Source organism: Equus asinus, chromosome 1 (genome assembly GCF_041296235.1).
Source record: "Equus asinus isolate D_3611 breed Donkey chromosome 1, EquAss-T2T_v2, whole genome shotgun sequence".
In the NCBI taxonomy this organism is placed as follows: domain Eukaryota; kingdom Metazoa; phylum Chordata; class Mammalia; order Perissodactyla; family Equidae; genus Equus; species Equus asinus.
The window spans coordinates 24508857-24530575 of NC_091790.1; the positions used below are offsets into that span (position 1 = coordinate 24508857).

Sequence of the window (21719 nt, forward strand, 5' to 3'; positions counted from 1 at the left end):
TTGGAAATCAATATGAAAGTTGCTTTAATAAGCTTGTCCTGATTTCCATCATGCCAGAACTCGCACCACACTTGGGGGCCTCCAGGCGAATGCTCCTGGGGAGTTAACCTTACTTTGATTAGAGATCTTATGTGCACGACCCTTCGGGAGTGGACTGCAGATCTCATACATAATGCAAACTGCCTGTCAGGCAGATTATCTGACACTTGGACACTGGTTGCTGACAAAATTATGCATAAGTTTCTTCCCCTGATCTCCACAAACGCTCGAAGTGTTTTTTTTTAATCTGTAGAGCAGTGTTTTGTTTCGTTTGCTTTAATAAAAATTCTCAGCATAAGCTGATTCAAAATAATCAAAGCAATAAGCAAGTCCACTTTTTCAGGCAAACCAAAAGCAGATTTCCGATAATGGATTTGTTTTGCCTGTTACGTCTGATAAACAACCTCGCCTCGTTTTCGCAGACCTCTTTAAAGAAAACACCCTCACCCAATGTAATTGCAGTTGAATGCTTTTATTTTTCCTTCAAAGCCAAGACAGCACATTATTCTTGAATTACTTTAAATAACATTACCGAAGTATTGAGGACTACAATAATGTGCACACCATAGCCTTTAGGACTGAAATAATTATTGGCACTAAAATATGATATTTAATTTGCGTCACATAAAAACCTGAGAACATATGGAAAGAATTTACAGAAATGTACATCTTGCCCTAAGACCTCTCAAGAAATTATTCCTTTCCTGTGTTCTGGGGACTCTCCATTTCATGAGAAAATCAACTAAATGCCAATTTGCTTCTTATCTTCTAAGCTGCCTGCAAAATGGCACACGAAGTAAAGAAGTGGTCATTGCTTTCACTTTGAGATTAAAAAAATCAAGAATTTCAGGAGGTGACCTATTGCCCAGGCAGCGATGGGCCATGAGACCCACGTCACCCTGACCCTGGGGCAGGCTCCCCGTGGGTTGGCTTGCAGTGGCTGGAACTGTCTTCCTGTCCAGCCCAGCAAAGTCATGGGCATCGGTGCTGCAAGACGATGGAGGGGACCAGCCAGGCTGAGCTCACGTCATTCAGGAGGGGTGAGGGACGCCTGGAGTGGGCTAAGGACAAGACTGCACGGAGTGAGAGTACCCCAGAGCCTGTTAATCAGCTGACGCGAGGAGCTGGCCCTGCTGAGCACCAGGCTTCATCCTCCACCCTCCTGGGCCCATCACATGGCAGAGCTGGTTCTTGAGATGAGCAAAGAAGAAGCCATCTTGCTGGGGGTCCCGGACGTCATTCTTTCAGCCTCCTGTTCTCTGACCAGTGTTGATCTAACCACTTTCCCTAACCAGGAAACCCAGGAAGTAGGATGTCTCTTCCCTTACAATTTCTAGATGTCTTGGGCAATCTGAAACTTTTGTGTGGCTCTCCATTATTTGGGGCATTCAATGTATTATTAGTTTTTTGTTTCTATTCTTGCAAAAAATGCAGTTGGAATTCACACGTAATATTGCATTTTGCGCGCTGGTCTACTTCTTGTCCAGGATGATGTTTCCAGTCTCATCTTTGATCCTAACCCTACCAGAGGCGTACTTGGTCTCCTGGTGGCCGTTGCAATACACAGTCTTGCTGGTGCCGTCGGGGTATTCCCTCCTCTTGAACTGGGCCGTGTGGATTTCCCTCTGCCCGTTGCTGAACACAATGGTTTTGTCGCCGTTCCTGGTGGAGGAGAATGATATTGTGAGTCAGCCTGCACAGCAGCCAAAGCTGCCAGCGTGGAAGCAGGTGTGCCTGAGTGACATGAGCACCCAGCTCTGGATCGCCCACTCCAAATCTCGGTGGGCGAGGGTAGAGAATATGCAAAGGCCAGAACAGTGAAGGCACCCAGTGGATTCAGGGTATTGACAGAAACTCAGGGGGGCTGAGAACAGGCGTGTGGGAGAATGCCAGGAGGGAGCACTGGGGAGGACTATTGGGTTTGTTCATATGGAAAGTTTGATCTTGAAGGCGAGAGGACAGGTTGCAGGATTTTATATGGGGGGGTGACATGAACATGCTATACTATCATTCAAGATAAACGACCACAGAGGCCATGTAGACTATACTGACGGCGTGACGACAACTGGGGAGGAGTCAACTGCAAGTCCAATGGAGATATGACGAGGGTTTGTGGTGGCAGAACTGGAGGAGAGGAAGAGTCAGAGGTCACAGCCCACAACAGTTAGGCGCCATTGGCTGTCAGAGTCAAATGAGCAGGAGAGTCTCAAACAACCTCTTGACCCACGTCGGGGATGGGATGGGTGGGGCTGACCTCAGGGCCTTTACTCTCTGCACACACTGGCATCAGCAAATAGCAAACCCAGTGAGCACTTTCTTGGCGAGTCTTAAACAGTTGTTTAGATGTATTCTACTGTGGACTCAGGCTCCCAGACGACATGGTCTCAGTTGGCCATATGCGGAAGACCAAAGTTATTTTTATGGTCACAATTCAAGCATGATGGATGTCAGTGAAGAAAACAATTAAAAATCAGTGTTTGCGAGGTCAGCCCAGTGGTGTAGTAGTTAAGTTCACGTGCTCCACTTCAGTGGCCCAGGTTTCTTGGGTTTGGATCCCAGGCGCAGACCTACACACTGTTTATGAAGCCATGCTGTGGCAGGCATCCTACATATAGAGTGGAGGAAGATTGGCACAGATGTCAGCTCAGGGCCAATCTTCCTCAGCAAAAAGAGGAGGACTGGCAGTAGATGTTAGCTCAGGGCCAAACTTCCTCCAAAAATAAATAAATACACAAATAAATAATTGAGTTAATTTTAAGGAATTATTGACTACGCAAACCAAAAATTTGGGAGAGTTCAGATTCACATCACCTGTCACAATACTGACCTTTCCACACTCACAGTTGTCCCGTCAGGAAATACAATCTCTTCTTGTCCGTCTTTAAGATGTTTCACTGTCCCATCCGGAAACATGATTTCCTTTGAGCCATCAGGATAGAATTTTTCTGCAGAACACAATTTCTAAAAATGTGTTACATGGTATTTAGAAACATATTATGTCTAAACAAACTGTAAAATATTATAGAGATTGATTAAAAGGAGAGGATTTTCTTTTTTTCTTCTTCTTCTCCCCAAAGCCCCCCAGTACACAGTTGTATATTCTAGTTGTAGGTCCCTCTGGCTGTGCCATGTGGGACGCCATCTCAGTGTGGCCTCGTGAGTGGTGCCATGTCCGCGCCCAGGATCCGAACCAGCGAACCCCTGGGCCGCCAAAGAAGAACATGCGAACTTAACCACTCAGCTATGGGGATAGCCCCAAAGATTTTCTAATCATCTGAGCTTATAACTAGCATTGCCAGGTATAGTACAAAATGTCCAATTAAATTTGAATTTCAGGAAAATGACAAATAATATTTTAGCATAAGTATGTCCCAAATAGCGCATGGACATACTTACGCTCAAAACTTATTTGTTCTTTATCTGACATTCAAATTTAACTGAAAGTCCTATATCTTTATTTGCTAAATATGGCAACCTTACCTTTAACAAAAGTTTAAGAACCTAAGGCTCGCATGGAAATAGTCAAGAAAAAGCACTCTGTTAACAGCCAGGATTAAGTTTGCTGTGTCCACTGTTCCAGCCAGAACAGGAACAACATGCAGACCAATCTTTGCACATTCAGCAAATGTATCTTCCTAAACTAGGACATTTGTGGCAACACTTGGCTGCTCGATACACCTTGTAGTGATCCACTCCAATAGATGAGTGACATTCAAGGCCTGGTTCTGTACCTTACTCATTCGTTTTTTTATTTATAATTGAACATCTTGCTCCAGGCAGACTGATTTCCTCCGTCTCATTAAGACACAAAACCTAGATTCCTCCAACTTTGCTCCAATAATCTCACTGACTAAAATTCTCCTTTCCTTCCATATGCTCTCTGGCTCTCCCGATCCTACCCTTCAAGGTCCAAGGTCATCGTTAGTCCCACAGCAGGTGACCTTGGGCCTCTGAATGCCTTTGACCCTTAGTATTGTAAACATTCTCTTTTACTTTTTCATACTGACTTGGGATGTCAGTCTAGAGAATGAATTGTGGTAAAGAACTGTGCCTGATCCTCCACAGTGACCTCCACAGATAACACTGCTCTTTAACCTCATACAAGACAGAACCTTTAAAAGTCACAGGGCTCATGGCAGAGCGTACTGGAACACTGCTACACCGAATTTTATTATAGGAACAAAGACATAATTAAATTGCATGCATGTGACATAAATCACTATTTGCATATGTTTGTGAACAAAAGAAAAGCTGCTAAATCAAACTTAATTTGTCAGCTTCTATTTGTTCTCTTAATATCCATTTGCTTCCTTTTTATTCGCTTTGTCAACTGTTAGCAGTTGCTGGCAGACAATCAGCAGCACAGAAGAACTTAAGAAAAATAATATAGGTGAGGAATCTTACAACTGAGGAAAAATTCTGCCCATTAAAATAGTGTTTAGCACAAAACTGTAAAAGATTATTTTTGTGTGGTGTGTGGATGGAACACCCAGAAGAAACTGGGGGGCTCTTCTTTGGGACAATATTTTTGAGAACCACTGAATACACAGACATCCTGGTGTGGAATCATACACAAGTCTGCTGATTTGTATGAACTTCCAAGAACATGTGTGTAACACACAATTGCACCTCTAAAATGACAGGAGTGGGGGCCTTTGTTTGACTCTGCTCCTGAAATGTCAATCATAGGCAGAAGCATTGAAGATACGGGAAATGCATCCAAGAACAATAACAAGGCTTAGAATTCCTGCTGGAAAATTAAGTGATGTATTAGAGACATTCTACATGGACCAGCTGAGATGCAAAGAGTTTAAAAAGCTTAGGGACAGAAATGAAATACAGATCTATAAAAATATTTTTCTTTTTCAAAAGACGTGAATTAACATTAATCAGTCACCCGATATGGCATTCGTGAATGAGCAAGTGTAATTTTTCATTGTCGAAAATTTACTAAGGCCACTGAAGAAAGCGATTGCTCTAGTGTCTGCCTCTCTGCTTATTTGCCTAGTCAGAAACTAAAGGACAGATTGTGAAGGCAAAAATCCCAGCAAGATACACCAGGCATTGGCTGGAAAATGAGGACACCAAGGAAAAGGGTGGACCTGCTTGGGGGTATGTATGTCATAGGTGATGACGTGTTTAAAGATGACCTTGGTTCTCTCTTGGCAGCAAGGCGGATCAGATACTCTGAATACACTCACACTGCAAAATATCTAGTAATGCTAAATAAAATAACATGAAACATCCATCTAAATGAAGACCCACATTCGTGGAAAGGGCCAAAAATCAGAGAGATTGCTGAAAAGCAGACAAGAATCTTGATGCTAGAGTGGTTGTGCTGTTTTTGCTGATCTCAGGATCCAAGAGGCTCAACTCTTAGTAACTCTACTGGGAATGGGAACTTAGCCCCTGCCTAAAGATGACACTCTCACAAAGCCATACCCCCAATAAAATGGTGGTCCTAGCAAATGGAGGGACTAGGAAAATATCTGCCTGTTTCTGAGCTCTCTGAAGAATTTATAACCACAGGCTGACCCTCAATTTCAATTGAGTTTAGCAATTTTGGGGACTCTGAGACACCCCAAACTAAGAAACAACTATAAAAGGGTCCCTGGCTGGCAGTGCCCTGGGGCGTCTGGCAGAAGCAAACACAAAGCTTTCCAGATTGACATCCCCAAACTGAGCCCCACAGGATTTCCACTCAACAGGAGCCAAGAATTCAAACTACAAAAACAGGGAGGGAACATGATGCCACGAGGAAATGTCAGCAGACAGCCAACCTGTCACCAACGCCATGTGGAGCTCCAAAGCTATATGCATGATGTCACCAGAAACAGGCTATAAAGTAAACAAGTGTAAAAAATGTTAAGAGTTAAGGAAGAAATTGAAAACAAGAGAGAGAAAGATGATATTAGCAAAAAAGACCAGGTAAATTTGAAAAAGACTGAAAGGAGGTGAAATATATAATTTTTAAAATTAAAGCTAAAAGATGTGTTAAATAGCATATACTATTTGGCTGAAGAGAAAATTGATGAAGCAGGAGACAGCATTAAAGTTAACCAGAGTGTAAGAAAGACAAAAAGAAAATATAACGTGAGAGGAGACAGGAAGGTTATCATAATTGTAACTGAAGGTACAGAAAGTGAAACAATGGAGGGAAACTAATATTGGTAAAGACCAAAGCTGAGAACATCCCTGAACTTGTGATCTGATGGTCAGATAAGACAGAGGACACCCAGTTAAATCTGAATTCCAGATAAAGTATGTCCCACGTGTGTGTTGCATAGAACATGGTTTTACTAAGCAATCATTTGTTGTTTACCTGAAATTCTAATTTGACGGGGCATCCTGACAAGTCTGGCAGCCTCACCTTATGGAAGACATGAATCACCAGATCTAAGATGCGCAGCAATGAATCCAGGTAAACCTACAACCAGACACATCGTAACAAACCTGGAGACAGAACATTTCTTAAAAGCAGCAAGAGAGAAAAGAAAAAAACTACTTTCAGAGGAAAAAATTAAATGCACATCAGACCTTCCACTAGATGCCGTAAGGTGGTAGAATAAAATCTTCAACCTGCTGAGAAAAATTACTTGTTGTTCTTTGCCTCAAAATTCTCCATGGGATTTCTCTCAGAATAAAAGTCAAAGTTCTCACAATGGTCCACACGTTCTGGCTCCTCGTTTCTTTGACCTCATTTCCTCTATGCTGTCCTTACTCCATCCCTGCCAGGCTGGCCTCCTTGATTTCCCTCAGACACACCAACCACATTTCACTGCCTTTTCCTTTTTCTAGAATGTTCTTCCCCTGATATCCACATAGTTTTCTCCCTCTCGCTTCATCCATGCCTCTCTTTAAATATCACCTTTTCAGAGAGGACTTCCCGGATCACCCTATAGATAGAGTGTGGACGATAACAGCAAGATATAAAATAATAATGCCCCCTATCTATGCACATTCCCTTCTCCATTATCTGCCTCTTTATTTTTCTCCATAGCTTTTAATAGAGCCTGATTTTTATTGATTGATTTTTACCTGTTTGTTGTCTGTCTCATTCCAGTAAAGCTTCATGAGTTAGGAATGTCTTAAAATTTTGCCCTAAAACAACCCCTGGCCCGGGGTAGGCACATAATAGATATCTATTGAGTAAAAGATGCAGAATTGCATATCAAGACAAATTCTACTTCATGAACTAAGGTGAAATAAAGGACAATTTTCAGACGAAGGAAAACTGAGTTAATTGCCCCATCTGAGAGATGAACTTTAAGAGGAAGGAAATCACACCAAAAGAAAGGCCTGTGACGCATAAAATAACATAGAGCCAGGAAACCTACATAAACGTGAAAAAATCTAAAATAAACATCGACCGTATAAACACAGTAATGACTGCGTCTAATTTTCAGGGTGAAAAATGCGCTAGAATTAGAATACTGGCTGAAGCAAGCAGAACAGCATGAAGGATGGAAGGGAGTGATTAGAATTAAAATACTCCAAGCTCTTTGTGGAGGGCAGTCAGTCTACCAACAAATTTTTTTTCTTTTTTGGTGAGGATGATTGGCCCTGAGCTAACAACTCTTGCCAATCTTCTTCTTTCTGCTTTAGGAAGATTGTCACTGAGCTGACATCTGTGCCAATCTTCCTCTATTTTGTATGCAGGACACTGCCACAGCACGGCTTGATGAGTGGTGTGTAAGTCTATGCCCGGGATCCAAACCTGTGAACCCCGGGCAGCCGAAGCAGAGCACGAGAACTGAACCACTACTCCAGCGGGCCTGCCCATACTGATAAATTTTTGACTTGTGAAATAAACCTTCCAGTTAAAGTAAAATTGTCTTCGGATTGTGTTTTTTTAAATTTTTCTACGTTGCTTATAAGAACACACTTAAACATAAAGATTTAGAAATAGCAAAAGAAAAAGAAATCCCAGACAATAGTACCAAAGTTAATGGCTATGAATTTTCCAGAATGGATGAAAAAATATGACTTTATCCATCTAAGAAACACAGCATATTCCAAACTGAATAAATGAAAAGAACTCCTAGGGACATGTTATGGGTTGCTTTGTGTCCCCCCCAAAGTTCCTATATTGAGGTCTTAATGCCCAGGAACTCAGAATACAGGCTTATTTGGAAATAGGGTCATTGCAGATGTAACTAGTTAAGATGAGGTCATACTAGAGGAGGGTGGGCTCTAATCCAGTATGGCTGGTAACATGCTCAGAAGTATTAAAAGTTAAAGGGGCACCGATATATGAGCCCACCCTCAAGGGGATCAGAAACGATCACGAACATGTCCATGCGTGTATGCCCATGCACACATATGTGCACACGTTACCTATATGCAGAGAGAGAATGGCAAAGCAGATGTGGCAAAAGGTTCAAAATTGGTAAATCTGGATAAATAGCATGCAGGAGTTCTCTGTGCATCCTTTAAGTTTGAAATTGCATTAAAATAAACAAATACATTTTTTAGAAAAAAACCCAGAGCCAACAAAAAATAAAGGAACTGGACAACACAGTTAAAGAGTTTGATCTGATGGATAATACAGAGCAATGCCCAAGAAGGAGAGCACACGTTCCTCCCCAGCTCACGCAGAGCCAGGACATCCAAAAGAATGACGTTGAAAAGAAACAGGAACCACATAGACCATGTTTGCTGAATATAACACGTAAGTCAACTTAGTGATATGAAGGAATTAAATGAACAAAATTGAAATAGAGGGGAAAAGGACCACATTGCGATTCATTTCCAGGATCCACAAATATGACAGAAATATTTGATCATTTCCTGAGTGCCTGGTTGCATAGTGACCCACCACCTTACCCTCTGAATGGTGATGTTCGTTTGGCCCCAGAGGATTCTGTGCCTGACACTCGGTTTTCACAGGCAGCGCCAACTGTCTGGACACACCCCTTCTTGGGTTGATTAATTGCATTTGCCAGAAAGAAAAAGAACAGCCAGCTAAATGTGAGAAAACTAGGCGAGATCACTTGCAGGCTATTGGTTAACCTGACAGCTGATACTGAAGGTGGTTTGGATTCTGTGGGTTATAGACTCAGAGAAGAACTCCCCCTCTTAGCGTGGGGAAGTCTTGGTTTTGTATAATTTCAGCTTGGTTGTTCTGAAAAGCTGAGGGCAGTAACAACCCATCTCCAATTAATCGTAAAGAACAACAAAATCGTGAAGCACCTGATAAATACGATACTTTTGTGGTTTAAGGACACTAAGGCAGAGCAACGAGCCCTTTGAATTAAACAAATAAGCCAGCGCTCGAGCATTAAGCAAGGAAGCTGGTCCTTCGACACAGACACCGGCTGTGGCTGCTCCTCTGAGAGTTACACCTTCTCTCATGACTTGCAAATCGGCTCCGAAGGCAATGTTAAAATTATTTGCAGCAGTCAGTGAGGATATTTAATGACGTTCCATAGGAAGCATCCAGCCCAGTGAGGGCTCTATTCTCAAACTGACTCCTCACCAGGAAGTTACACTTTTCCTGTGCCAAGCAGCCAGATTTAACTATTTCTGTTGCTACAAGCCAGGCAGGAAACAACACAATGCACAAAATCCAGAAGGGCGGAACGTTTTTACAAAGAACGGTGACGGCCCGACTGAGAATGCGGGAGGCTGAGAGAGCTGCAGAGCCACAAAGACAGAAGGCCGTTCCAAAGTCCACAGGAAATTAGCTGCAGGGAGTTTTTGCACAGAGTATTGGAGTTGGCAGATCTGCTTGGCACCATAATTAAGAAAAACTTGTATTTACAATGCAAACCCGCTGCCACTGCAGAGGCTGGAAAAAGAGGTCCCACTTGGACTAAAGGCTTTGAAGCAAGGAAGGGGGCTCTGGGTGGAGCGGGGTGTAGGACAGGAACAGCATGGGCCCCCCACCCCCGACCCCTGCCCGCCCTGGAAGTGGCTCAGGACTAACTTGGACAAGGACAGCAAGAGTGATCAGAAGAGCTTCAGCTCTTAACCACAGCTAGCATGGACCGTTGCCACCCACACCTCACGATAGAACCTAGAAGATAATATCAGACACATTCTATAGCTGGTTCTCATACGTGTGTAGTGAGACGCATATATAAGTCGCATCACATGGTGTAGATTTAGTTGATGTCCACGTAACCCCTTTGTTGAGTTTTTAAAGACTCAGGCTAAAAATCAACAACCAAACCTCCTAGTTATTGAGATCCTATGTATTTTCCCAAAAGATGGGCTAAGGAGCATATTAATGCATAGTCCATGAAAAGAGCCTACTGTGGTGACCTACGTTTATGAAACAATGAACACTATTTCTTCTCTTCCCTTCCCAAGGAGCCTCAATCACAAAAGAATGTTCAAGACGGGGTGAAATGCAGAAAGAAAGATGGTTTAGCTTCACATAATCCAGCACTTTCCAAATCTATCTGCTGGGCCAGGCAACTCTTGCTGCTGCTGTTGCTGTTGGCAAGTGTTCTAAGAATAGTTTGGGGAAATGGTATCCTAGTTTCAAGAGTCGGGGCACCCCACCCAACATTTGGGGGATGGAGGAGCTCCCCAGACGCACAGCTGCCCTTGAAGCAGCCTCTCTAACGAGGCTTGTCCCTGGCAACACCACTCCTGGCTCACTGGATGGCTTGAGACATCTGAGAATTCGTCGCCTACCCCCCTGGGTCCCCTAACAGTGGTCCATGGCTTGGTTCTCTGACTCACGTGCTTCAGATGATGAGACTCAAACAGGGAGGTCAACCTGCCTGGGGTCACCCAGTGAGGAGTTGAACGCGGCTGACGGCAGTCTCCGGGTCAGCATTTCTCTGACTTCATCCCCGACTCAACTGTGTCCCCACTGGATTAACCCTAAACCCTGTCAAGGTCACTGCGGTGAACACAGCATCAACTCAGGTGTAAACTCCAGCCTTAAGTCTTTTTATTTTGTTTTGCGATTATAGACTGCTTAAAATAGGAAAAGGAAAGCAAGGAATGAAATTCAGACCAAAATATCCATTTCCTAGAACTCACTTTCAGATTAGTTTATAAGTAAGACTTGTAGGGACATTATAACTGCTGGAGAGTTCACCTAAAAAACTCCATTGACTGATCACAACATATTAATAAGCAATTTAAGGCCTTCTGCGTGGCGAGCATCCTTAGTGCTGGTCGCACCCACAGAAGAGAGGGCGGGTTTTCAACAGCAGGAACGAAGCATGTGGCTGCACAATGTCAGTGTACATCCAGCATCTATGTCTCAGAGAGATGTCTGTGAAAAGCGCAGATTTTCTGGTCTAAATTCCAGCCTTTGTTGGAGCCATTTGGGAGCTGCCCACGGCCAAGAAAGGCCAGCTCAGCGAGAAGGTGACCACCATTGGGCACTCCTGCGTACGGCAGTTCTGGAAGACGCTCGGCCCCATGCTGGCAGCAGGAAGCCACCCTGAGGACACAATCTTTCGGAAATCTGCAAAACTCAGCCCAGAATTAGGGCTTTGTAAGTTTCAACAGGGAGGGCAGCAACTCAAGAAGACAGAAATGCGTCCTATTTCACAAAAGCAGCGGTGATAAATACAGGGGACAGGGAAGACGTTGGGAATGCAACCTACTTCTAATAACGAATTATTAGGAAGAATTATTAGAAAGAAATAACAATTTCTTAAAAATGTACTCCAGAGGTGAAATTCACATTCAAAGTTCTAGTGGACGATGACGGTGACGTTGGTGATGACAGTGGTCCTGAAACTGAGCATCTTGTAAACAGGACAGCTGTCCATCAGTTTGCTCCATGCAGAGAGCTGCGTTCTCACAGGGTACTCAAATCATTAATACGAAAAAAAAATAGGGATCAATGCAATGAGAGAGAAAGTTAAACCATTATAGGATATAGCAAATTCAGAAAGTCGAAACCCTCAGGGTTTAACCAGAGCATTGCATTCCAGCGCCCCAGCAGCAGCTGAGAAAAGAATTTGACAGCCTGTGAGAGAATGAAACAGTAAAGCTAACGGCACGCCGTTCATCTGGAGTGTTGCTCGTGCTGTTCAACCATGCCTGTGTGGAAAAGCCAAAGCACAACCACCTGCCTGAGGGCTGATGGCATTGCTTCGGATTTTGGGGACCTGGGAGCATTTATGGACGCACACTAAAGCAGCAGACTCATAGTAATTTGATAAAAATCAGGAAGAAATGCATACCTGGGTTTTCATTAAGTAACGTAAGCCCCAAATTATCTGGACAGTGGCCGCCACGGAGAACTTGCCTAAAAGGCTCCTGGGTCTGGTAAACCTACGGTTTCCGCCTAGAGCGCCCTGCATATCACACACACATAGTAGGCACTCAACCGCTGAGGTTTATGGTGACGGCACTTACCTGTCCGCCCGTTAGGAAACTGCACCACTTCCAAACCATTGGGATAGATCGTGTGCATCGTCTGAGCACTCGTGTGACGATATATCTGTAAGCACCAGGAACACTTGTGTTGAGACGCAGTTTGCGCTACTGTTTTGAACCCAGATTTAACCCAGGAAAGTACTCCCTGCACAGGGGAGGGGCCTGATCCGTCCATGAGAAGGGAGTGGGGACTTTGGAAGAGGAGGGTCGATCAAAATAATCCATAACCAATCTATCAATGAAAATTTGGGTGAGTTTATTCTGAGCCAGATCTGAGGACTAGCTTAGCTCGGGGCCTTCCTTCCCTAAGGAAGGAAGGGCGGCAAAGAAGTGGGGTGCGTGGAGTGGTTACATACTGTCTTGGATCAAAGAGCATACATCGCGTATGATAGGAATGTCCCTTTTACAACAGTCACGAGATTGCCTAGCCAGCACAGCACAGCTGTTCACACAGCAGGGTGGCAGGTCTACTGTCTCCAGCAGGGTGGTCACAGGGTGGGCACAGCAATCAGTTCCTAGTGTAGGGAGAGATGCTCATCCTTAAGGAAATGCCAATGTCGGGGAAGTTGCATCTTTATCTTAAGACCATTTGTTCTCATCTTTGGGACACAGCAAATGCTTAAAGCAGATATACAAGCCGTGCTCAGCGGCCACATCAGGTCCTTTTGGAAAAAAAAAAAAACAAGATCAGGCCTGAGCGGGCCTGAACCATAAAGGAGGGAGGGGAAAGTCAAAAAAAAATAAGGAGATGGAAACAAAAATCTGCATAACTTATACGTTTGATTTCAGAGTAGAGAACTTAGAAGGAAGAAGTTTCACTCCACTCCCAGCTTAGGGATCCTGGCACGGCCCCTTCACGGGGTCATCTACAGTGGCAACCTCTGCCCATCAGGAAAAGAGGCTGAGAGAACAAGCGGAGAGAATGTATTAAATAAAGTTGAATTCTTGGAAAAAATCGTTACTGAGATTTAAAGGACTGAGCTGCTCCAATGTCTTGAAGGCGTTCTTCTTCTTGCAAGGATAATTGGTTCGAAATGGAGATGGAAGCAGAGAATGCTGATTTCTCCATCATTTCAGCACGGATCATGTCCTGCCCAGGGCTCCTTTCAAGGTCCGGGTTTCCCTCCAGACCAGAGAGATTACAATGGAGAAAAGCAGTGCCCGCTCAGTAGGTGCCCTTGGAAGGGGCACTTTGCCTCCAACGACTCTTCACTGTGACCATGCGAAAGATCAAGACGGGAGCATTTCCTTCCAAGGACGGCACTGGGGTCCTGTTCTCCCTGGCATCTCACCTTCATCGTCATCTCCATCAATTCTTGGATTTGTCCCAGTCTTTGCATCTCTACACTCTCCTGAGTCTGGCTAAGAAACAGCTATTTGCTTCCCCCAAATGAGGGAAACTCAGGGTTCAAAGTTTACAAAGAGTATGGGACTGGCCCCCCGGCCGAGCAGTTAAGTTTGCGGCTCACTTGGACGGCCCGGGGTTCACTGGTTTGGATCCCACATGAGAACCTACACACCCCTCATCAGGCCATGCTGGGGCGGTGTCCCACGTGCCACAACTAGAAGGACCCACAACTGAAAATACACAACTATGTACTGGAGTTTGGGGGAGAAAAAGAAAATTTAAAAAAGAGGAAGATCGGCAACAGATGTTAGCTCAGGGCCAACCTTCCTCACCAAAAAAAAAAAAAAAATTTACAAAGAGTTGAGGTAGGTTACAAGATCAGTATTCACATATTATTCACGGGCTTGAGACATAGTAAAAATCCACCATTCCAGTGGGGTCTTCCAGACTCTCTTTGTTTGCATTGCCTTGCAAAAAAGGGGATGTGTGGGTTAGCTCAGACCAATGAAAGAAGGCATGGCGGGTGACACGACTGCAGCTCGCTAACATCCGCCCTTGGGAATGGCCAGAAGGCTTTAGCTGGGGGTAAAATAACAGAGCGATGAGCAGATCCCTCTAATTAAAACCAATAAAACAGAAAAAACATGAGCTCCACAGTCATTCAGAATTCCCAGGGCCCTGTGCTTCTGAATGTTTCTCAAAGCTTGGGGAAAAGCACTAAAGTTGATTATTCTGAAAGATTTTTTAAAAGAAATGTATAGAGTACAATTTGGTAACGTTTCAATACTAAAAGAATGTTGTCAATCTACTACAAACCTACCCTGATCTCCAGGCCTTATTTATAATGATTCTTTATAAATTACCCAGTTTTCTTAAGTTAGAATGGAGTTAAACCTTGAATTATTGCCTCTCTGGAGACCTTGTCTGTAAAACCCCCAAATTCTGCTGAATCTATTTTCCCCATATCTAGTACCCTAACATCACACAGACATGCTGGATGTCCTGTTGGGGTCACACGCGCATCACAGCTCCCCGACATCAAGCAGGCCTCTACCTACGATGATCTACAGCTCACCTCCACATGGCTATCATCCACCATTACTAGTTAGAACTATGAGTTACCAGCTATCAGTTAGTGAGCTCTTAAGATGCACCAAGCCATACTTGTGGGTCTGAATTTAGACCTTCTAATAACCCATAATGGGTTGTCCCAATCTTGGCACAATTGACAATCTGGGTCAGATAGTTCTGTGTCATGGGGGACCATCCTATGCACCCCTGGCCACCATCCACCAGATGCAATAGCAACTCCCATCACCCACAGCTGTGACAACCAAGCGTCTCTGACATTGCAAAGGTTCCTGGGGCTCAAAATCGCCCCCAGTTGAGAACCACTCACCTATAAAACAGGAATTTCCTGATTTTTCAGATGCAAGAACAGAGGCGTGATGAGATTAATTTGCTCACATTCTATACACGGTCACTGAGAGCGGTTCAGCCCCAGATTCCTGTGGCTCCTAGACCCGTGATTCCTGCTGCACCCAGCACCCAGCGGGGGGCTACAGGGAGACTGGCCCCTCCTCCCATGGGACTGGGTAGAAGCTGCTGGACTGAGGAAACGGAAAACCATCCGCTTTGATCTGACCTCCAGCCTGTACCAAGTACGAGTTCATGACCCTGCCTAACTTTACAGCAATAGTAAATCTAATTCTTCAATAAACGCATGTTCACTAAGTGTTTGCTATTGTGTTCTTGGAGAAACTGAGGCAGGGGCATCATTTAGCATGCTGTGTCATTTAATTTTCATAATCATCTTTTGAGTGAGGTCAGGGCAGCTTACCTATCACAAGATGATTGAGAGAGATTCACAACAAGGACGGGTGCCGGTGGCAAGTTTCAGTTCAATGTGGAAATCTGAGGTTCCAGTCAACCATGACTCTCACTTGCCCAAGAGCACCTGTCCTACAATAGCCCAAGTAATGAAAAGTCCGTCTTCTGCCCAGTTCCCCATCCCTCATCCTTGAGCCCCCAGAAGAACAACGGTGTAGATGTGCAAAAATTTTCTGAATAATTGGGTGGATTTTGATTTAAAAAAAAAAAAGACAACTACGTAGATTGTACACACCACTCTCTGATCTGGAAGGATCTTCTTCACGTCTCCATTAAGAAACCACAGGACCGTGGTCTTCTTCTCAGCACTGATGTTGGTGGTCTTCTTGTCAACACTCGTGTCCTTCTCTGTGCCTTTTGAGAAGGTGATGACTTTACAGCTGTCACTGAGCGCCTGCTCCACCTTCGTGGAAACACAAAAGTTCCCAAATGGAAGATTGCTTAAAGCACGATTATTGTGGTTTCATTATTTTTCCTGCCATTCAAAATCATTTTGTGCCCATTGCCTGCATGGCATCTTCGATGCCAATTGTTGTATTTCCACACAAAACAACTCACTAAATTGATTAGCTCCAAATCCCCATCTCTGAATCTGGATATGAATAATGAATGGTATGATTTGCCGTACAAATGTCTGGCTTTCTTAAAGTCACACTATGCAAATTTACCTAGATTATCAAATTATTAGTTGTCAGTCTAGATAATTCCTGGTCATTAAATTTGGTGAATTTGGAAATCCTGGGCCATATAAATTGCAGTAATTACTGTGTAAGCGTTATCCTTGTACATTGTCTTTCCATCCCATCCCTTTGATCCACATTCTCCTTTGTCCTGAAGATCTATCGATTTCAATTAACAATCGGCAAATCTTATTTTACTTCATATGCATAATGCTGAACCAGGAACTTAGAAAAGAATATCTTTGTCTTCAGATTGAAAATATTATTCGTGCAAAGATGAACAGAAGGGAAAAAACTGACAATAGTAATATCAAGATTTCGCGAGTTAATATTTGAGCCTGTGAAAATTCCAAGTGGTAAACTATGTTGTCATTGATTACATGACCGTGTTACTCTTAACCACAGCTCAGGAATAAACGAGTTAATTCAACTGAAAAAACATACAGGGAACTGAAAGCTAACGCCTGGCTTCTGCAAATCTCTTGGGCAGCTCATCCAACAGTACACGATGATGTACACCACCTGGGGGCCAGCGCAGCAGCCATCTGGTTTGAGGTTTGAACCAAGACCACTTGTTCGCTCTGGTCCCAAACCAACTGGATAAATGAAGCAAGGTTGTGTTCAGTCAGATCTTAGAGATTTATTTCTTAACCAACAATAAAAACTCCAACGAGGCTGAAAGGACCAATTACTTCTCAGAAATGAAAAAGCACACATAATGTTTTAAATGCTCCACATAAGAAAATTTTTAAAATCAGATAACATTTTTGCACTTACGTGATAAAAAGAAGACAAGAACAAGCAAATAAGTACACGAAGAATTTCAGCATACCCAGTGCCAGGCTTGCAAGAGACAGGCACAAGAGGAGAGCTAAGAGGAGATGATGAGGTAATGGAGGAAAATGGAGCGGGGGTGGGGGGGCCGTGAATACAGGGGCAGACAGGTGGATTATGCTCAGAAGACAGAAGAGTGAGTCACCTATCTTGTGCCCCCAGCCTTTGAGGAGTCCTGAAATGAGTGATTGACTCATCCATGTACTTATTCAAGGAATATCACTTAATTCTCTTGGATCTACCTGTTGAGACGGTAGGATAAAGTAGTTAAATTTTATGGAAGTTTTTTTCCCCTGAAAAATCTAGATAGCAACCATTTTATCTGCTTATAAGAACTTTAATCCACCTCTATTTCAGGCAGAGTTAAGTAAACAAAGCAAGAACAAGGAAGACTCCTGGCTTCCGAAGGCTAATGACACAGGCTCACAACGAATGAGCTGTTGAGTTGAATGAGGAGCTGGACCATCCCTGTTCCAAGCGTGACACAACGCTGCATTCTCCTGAGAGCTCACACAGCATCAGCTGCTGCAAGTGAAGCTTGCCCCTTCTCCCCCCATTCCTGAGATGGCAACCGCCCCCATGGACGCATCCTTCAGGAACTGAAGCTCTCCTCAAGAGTTAAATGTGGAGACTGAGAGAGATTGAGGCAGTAAGAGGCAAATTATGTCAAAATTTTTTTTTTTTTTCTCTTAGAAAGTTTGCTGCTTTATTTGTTAGAAACAAACTGACAGCCAGCAATCCTAGAAGTGTCCTCTCCCATAGATGCTTGCCTGGCCTCTGGGTCAGAGCCCCTGGGACGGTCCGGGTGGAGCAGAAGTATAACGCACACAGGAATGTAGCTTAGCGAGACAGGACTATCTACAGCAGCCTACCTGGCCACCTGGGGGTTGTATTTCTTCTGCTTTTTCCTCCTTTTTTATCTTAGTGTCCATGTGTTGTAATGCATTTGGGGAAGATACCGCTTCTACAGGAAGATTCTGCAGAAAAAGAAGAATCATTGTCTCGCGAGGTCTCCCTGAGAACTGCGGTGATGAGGCGGGAGAAGGCACGTCCCCAACATCTTGCAGCATCTCACTGAGTAGCAAGCAAGGCTGTGCTCTGGGGAGTTGGTGCCAGGACTCTGGACCGCATTTTATGTTTTTAAAAAGATGCACATCCCCAACTTGCCTGTAGTTCAATCTGGGCCAGGATGATCATGGTGACAACAATTATTTCCACTAATGAAATAACGTCCTAATCAAGAAGCCACTCGCAAGAGCATGTGGAGTTGCTTTCTGAGGCACTGAGATGAGACGAGTGCGTTTGGTAACCAGAACAGCCCAATTCAGAATGAAATAAAACCCAGAGAAAAATGTTGCCACTTCTCACTCCCTTCATGATGTCAGAAAGGGCAAAATAGGATATGGGCCCTTCACATGACACGGGAAGGGAGGGGGGACCCGTTCTTCCTTATTTTCTCACCAGTTGTCCGCTTTCACATCCTAAATAAGTTTACAGCCCAAATTTCCTCCCGCGGAGAAAATTATTTCGTTTTTGTTGACATTTGTTATTATATATAACACGTAATAAGTGGACTGCTAACCGGGGCTTAGAAATATTTTTGTTACATTTGTCTTTGATTATATTAATTTAGGTTAAAAACTATAATTAAAAGTAATATAACACCTTGATTTGGGGAACTCAAGGATGTAGAAATATGGATCTTGTTTTTGACCATGTGCTGAAGGCAATCAACTTAAAACTAGAAAAAAAAAAGCGTTTGTACTTATTGAAAAGGCTGAACTCCCTCAGGAAGGAAGGCAGCATTAGGAATCGTCTTGGTTTTCTGTCCTCCCCAGGAAGACGGGAAGGGGGACAATCCCTTACTGCTGGGGGTTGGGTGCCCACTCACCTGGGGCTCGGCCACGTTCGGGGAGGACCCGGGGAACTCGTCAGTCTGCACCTGGGCGGGAGAGCTGCCCACAGGACTCTGGGAGGGTGATGTGCTCGTGTCTACAAAAGCAGAGAAGGCGAGTTTAAAAGGACAGTGCACACACACTGGAAAATACCCTTATCCCAATGCAATTTCTAAGTCTGATGAAACCCACTTTGAACATATTCTCTTCTTTTTCATGAGATTACTACATAAATAGAGGGTCAGTTATACGAACGTAGGGTCAGTCAAGAACACGTGACATTTGATCATGTAAGAAACATGAACTATTTAATGAATATACTCAATAAATATCTACTGGATGTCACTCTTTTTCAAGTAATAAGATGCTTCAGGAGAGGAAGATGAAAAGGTCTTGTCCCTGCCTTTAAGCTGCATATGGTCCAGTGGGGAGATGGAGACAAGAAGGGAAAAATGTGGTCCACGTGATATTGGGTTGTTGGACCGGGAGGCTGGTGGAGGAAAGCCACTGGCTCACAGGGGAGTCAGGGAAAGCGTCACCAAGAAGGTATTGATTATCCATTGAGACAATTCTTGGAGGTTTGAGCCGAGGCAGGAGGAGGTGTCCCATTGTGCATGTAAGTAACAGAAAGCGTGAAGGCTGCAATGGGTAAACTGAGGTTGTTAGGAGGCCTGAGCGGGTGGAGGGTCCACAGGGTAGCAGGGTGGCAGGCAGGTACGGACTGCAGGTGAAGAGAGTGACATGCCATGCAGAGGAATGTCAAGTTCCCTAGGGTGAGGAGCTGTGGGTGGGTTGGAGCCGTGGAGCAATACATCAGCCTCGTGTTTGTGAAGCTGGCCCCAGTGGAGGTGAAAATGGAGTGGAGGAAGACCGTTAGGCGGACTCAGAGAAGACAGCGTGGTGCCCGGCCAAGCTGGAGGGTTGAGAACGGGGAGAGTCGAGAGTCAAATCGATGGAGCAGCGTCTAGCCAACCTGGGGGTGGAGGGGAGGGAGGGGTCTGAAATGGTCCTTACATCTCAGGCCCAGGGGACTGACGGATGCAGGATGGCAACTGATAAGAGGTCCGGCATTTGGGGATGCAGGCCTGTAAGCAGTTCAGGTCTGAGGAAGCTGAGAGTTCACGTTTTGGCCTCGAGTCTGCAGGCCCCACACCTGAGGGGCACCGCCCACATCACAGGTGGTGCCTATGCTGACAGCCTCCAGCAGGTGTCACAGAGGGTGCTAATTTTCTGATGGCGACCTGAGGAAGGGGGCCCCTCCTGACTCGCCCAACTGCTCTCCCCCTGGTGGGGCCCCTGATGCAGAAGGCTCTGCACGGCAGTGCTGACAGCCCTGGAACTCAGGAAAAGGGGGACAGAGGCCAGATCAGGAGCGCTGTATCAAGGTGGCAGGGAAGGCCCAGGAAGGCACGAGACTGCCCGAGGGCCCACGCAGAGAAAAGGGAGAGGCCGAGGCCAAGGCCAGCCCCCCAGAACCAGCTTCAGCTGTGCGCTGGGAGGAGGCTGGGAGCGTTGGTAAGACTGACAGAAGAGGACGCCTCAAGGGCCTCAGAAAAGGAGTCAGAAATGAGGATGCTCTGTGACCTGTGGGCACTTGCCGTGGGAAGATTTTGAGCAAAGACTTCCATGTCACACAAGCCCACATCTTACAGCAGGAGGCAAAATAGGAAGCAAAAACGCTCATGATGATCTCACCATTTCCGTCTGCGGCTGGCTCGTCCTCCTTGAGCGAGACATTCGCAGCTGGCACTGGGGACTTCCTGCCGTTCGATTTTTGCAGACTTTGGGAAGATGGGTGTGCAGCCTGGGGGCAATGACAGTCACAAAACCTGACACTGCCCCTTCAGTTGGAGGGCCTCAAGATCAAAAACTGGGAGCTGCAGAAAGTCATTTTCAACTGTAAACATGTTTTAATAACATAACATCCGGGGACTTGACCATAACCACAGCTCTATGAGATAGGCCATTTTTTTAAATGCAGAAATACAGACAGCATAGCAGAGCAAGTAATGGTTGATTCAGTTAGTTTATATTTTTAGCATTAAAGACAAATCTGAAGAAATCCTTTTTTTTTTTTTTTTTTTTGGTGAGGAAGATTGGCCCTGAGCTAACATCTGTGTCCATCTTCCTCTATTTTGTATGTGGGACACCTGCCACAACATGGCTTGATGAGTGGTGTGTAGGTCCACGCCAGGGATCTGAACTGGTGAACCCTGGGCTGCTGAAGTGTGGCTTGTGAACTTAACCACTATGCCATCAGGCTGGCCCAAGAAATTCAATTTTTTTTAATCTAGGGAAATTGAATTAGTCTAAATAAATTTAACCTATTTTGAATATTAGAGTATTCTTGTTAGAACTATGTGGAATTTTTATCTAAATCTAAATTTTAAAAATACATTCTCCAATGTTACCTTTTCATCCTCAAACACAGTGGGCTCATCTTCAGAAGGAATGTCCCTCCCAGTGGGCATTGCACTTCTGACTTGAAGACTTCTGGAAAGAGTTTTATCTCCGTCTCCACATGACATTCTTTTCCCTGAGTCAATTCTTTCTATCTTTATACTTATTGGCTGAAAATAAACATGGGGATACTTTTGCGTTAATAACAATCACATTATCCAAAAATATCGATAAATACATGGTGCTGGTTGTCACAGAAGCTAGACCATTATAACCCCA

At 44.5% G+C, this 21719-nt stretch overlaps 1 protein-coding gene across 1 annotated transcript; it reads right to left on the bottom strand.

Annotated features, from left to right (window-relative positions):
- Positions 1 to 497: 497 nt before the first annotated feature.
- On the bottom strand, positions 498 to 20870 carry LOC106842011 (centromere protein J). The gene is made up of 7 exons (XM_044761527.2): positions 20736 to 20870; positions 19037 to 19137; positions 18018 to 18122; positions 15867 to 16034; positions 12373 to 12457; positions 2867 to 2984; positions 498 to 1701 (listed from the first exon to the last, which is right to left on the bottom strand). Exons 3-7 carry the CDS (start codon positions 18075 to 18077, stop codon positions 1512 to 1514), a joined length of 621 nt encoding a protein of 206 aa, XP_044617462.2. The 5' UTR covers positions 18078 to 18122; positions 19037 to 19137; positions 20736 to 20870; the 3' UTR covers positions 498 to 1511.
- Positions 20871 to 21719: the final 849 nt, after the last annotated feature.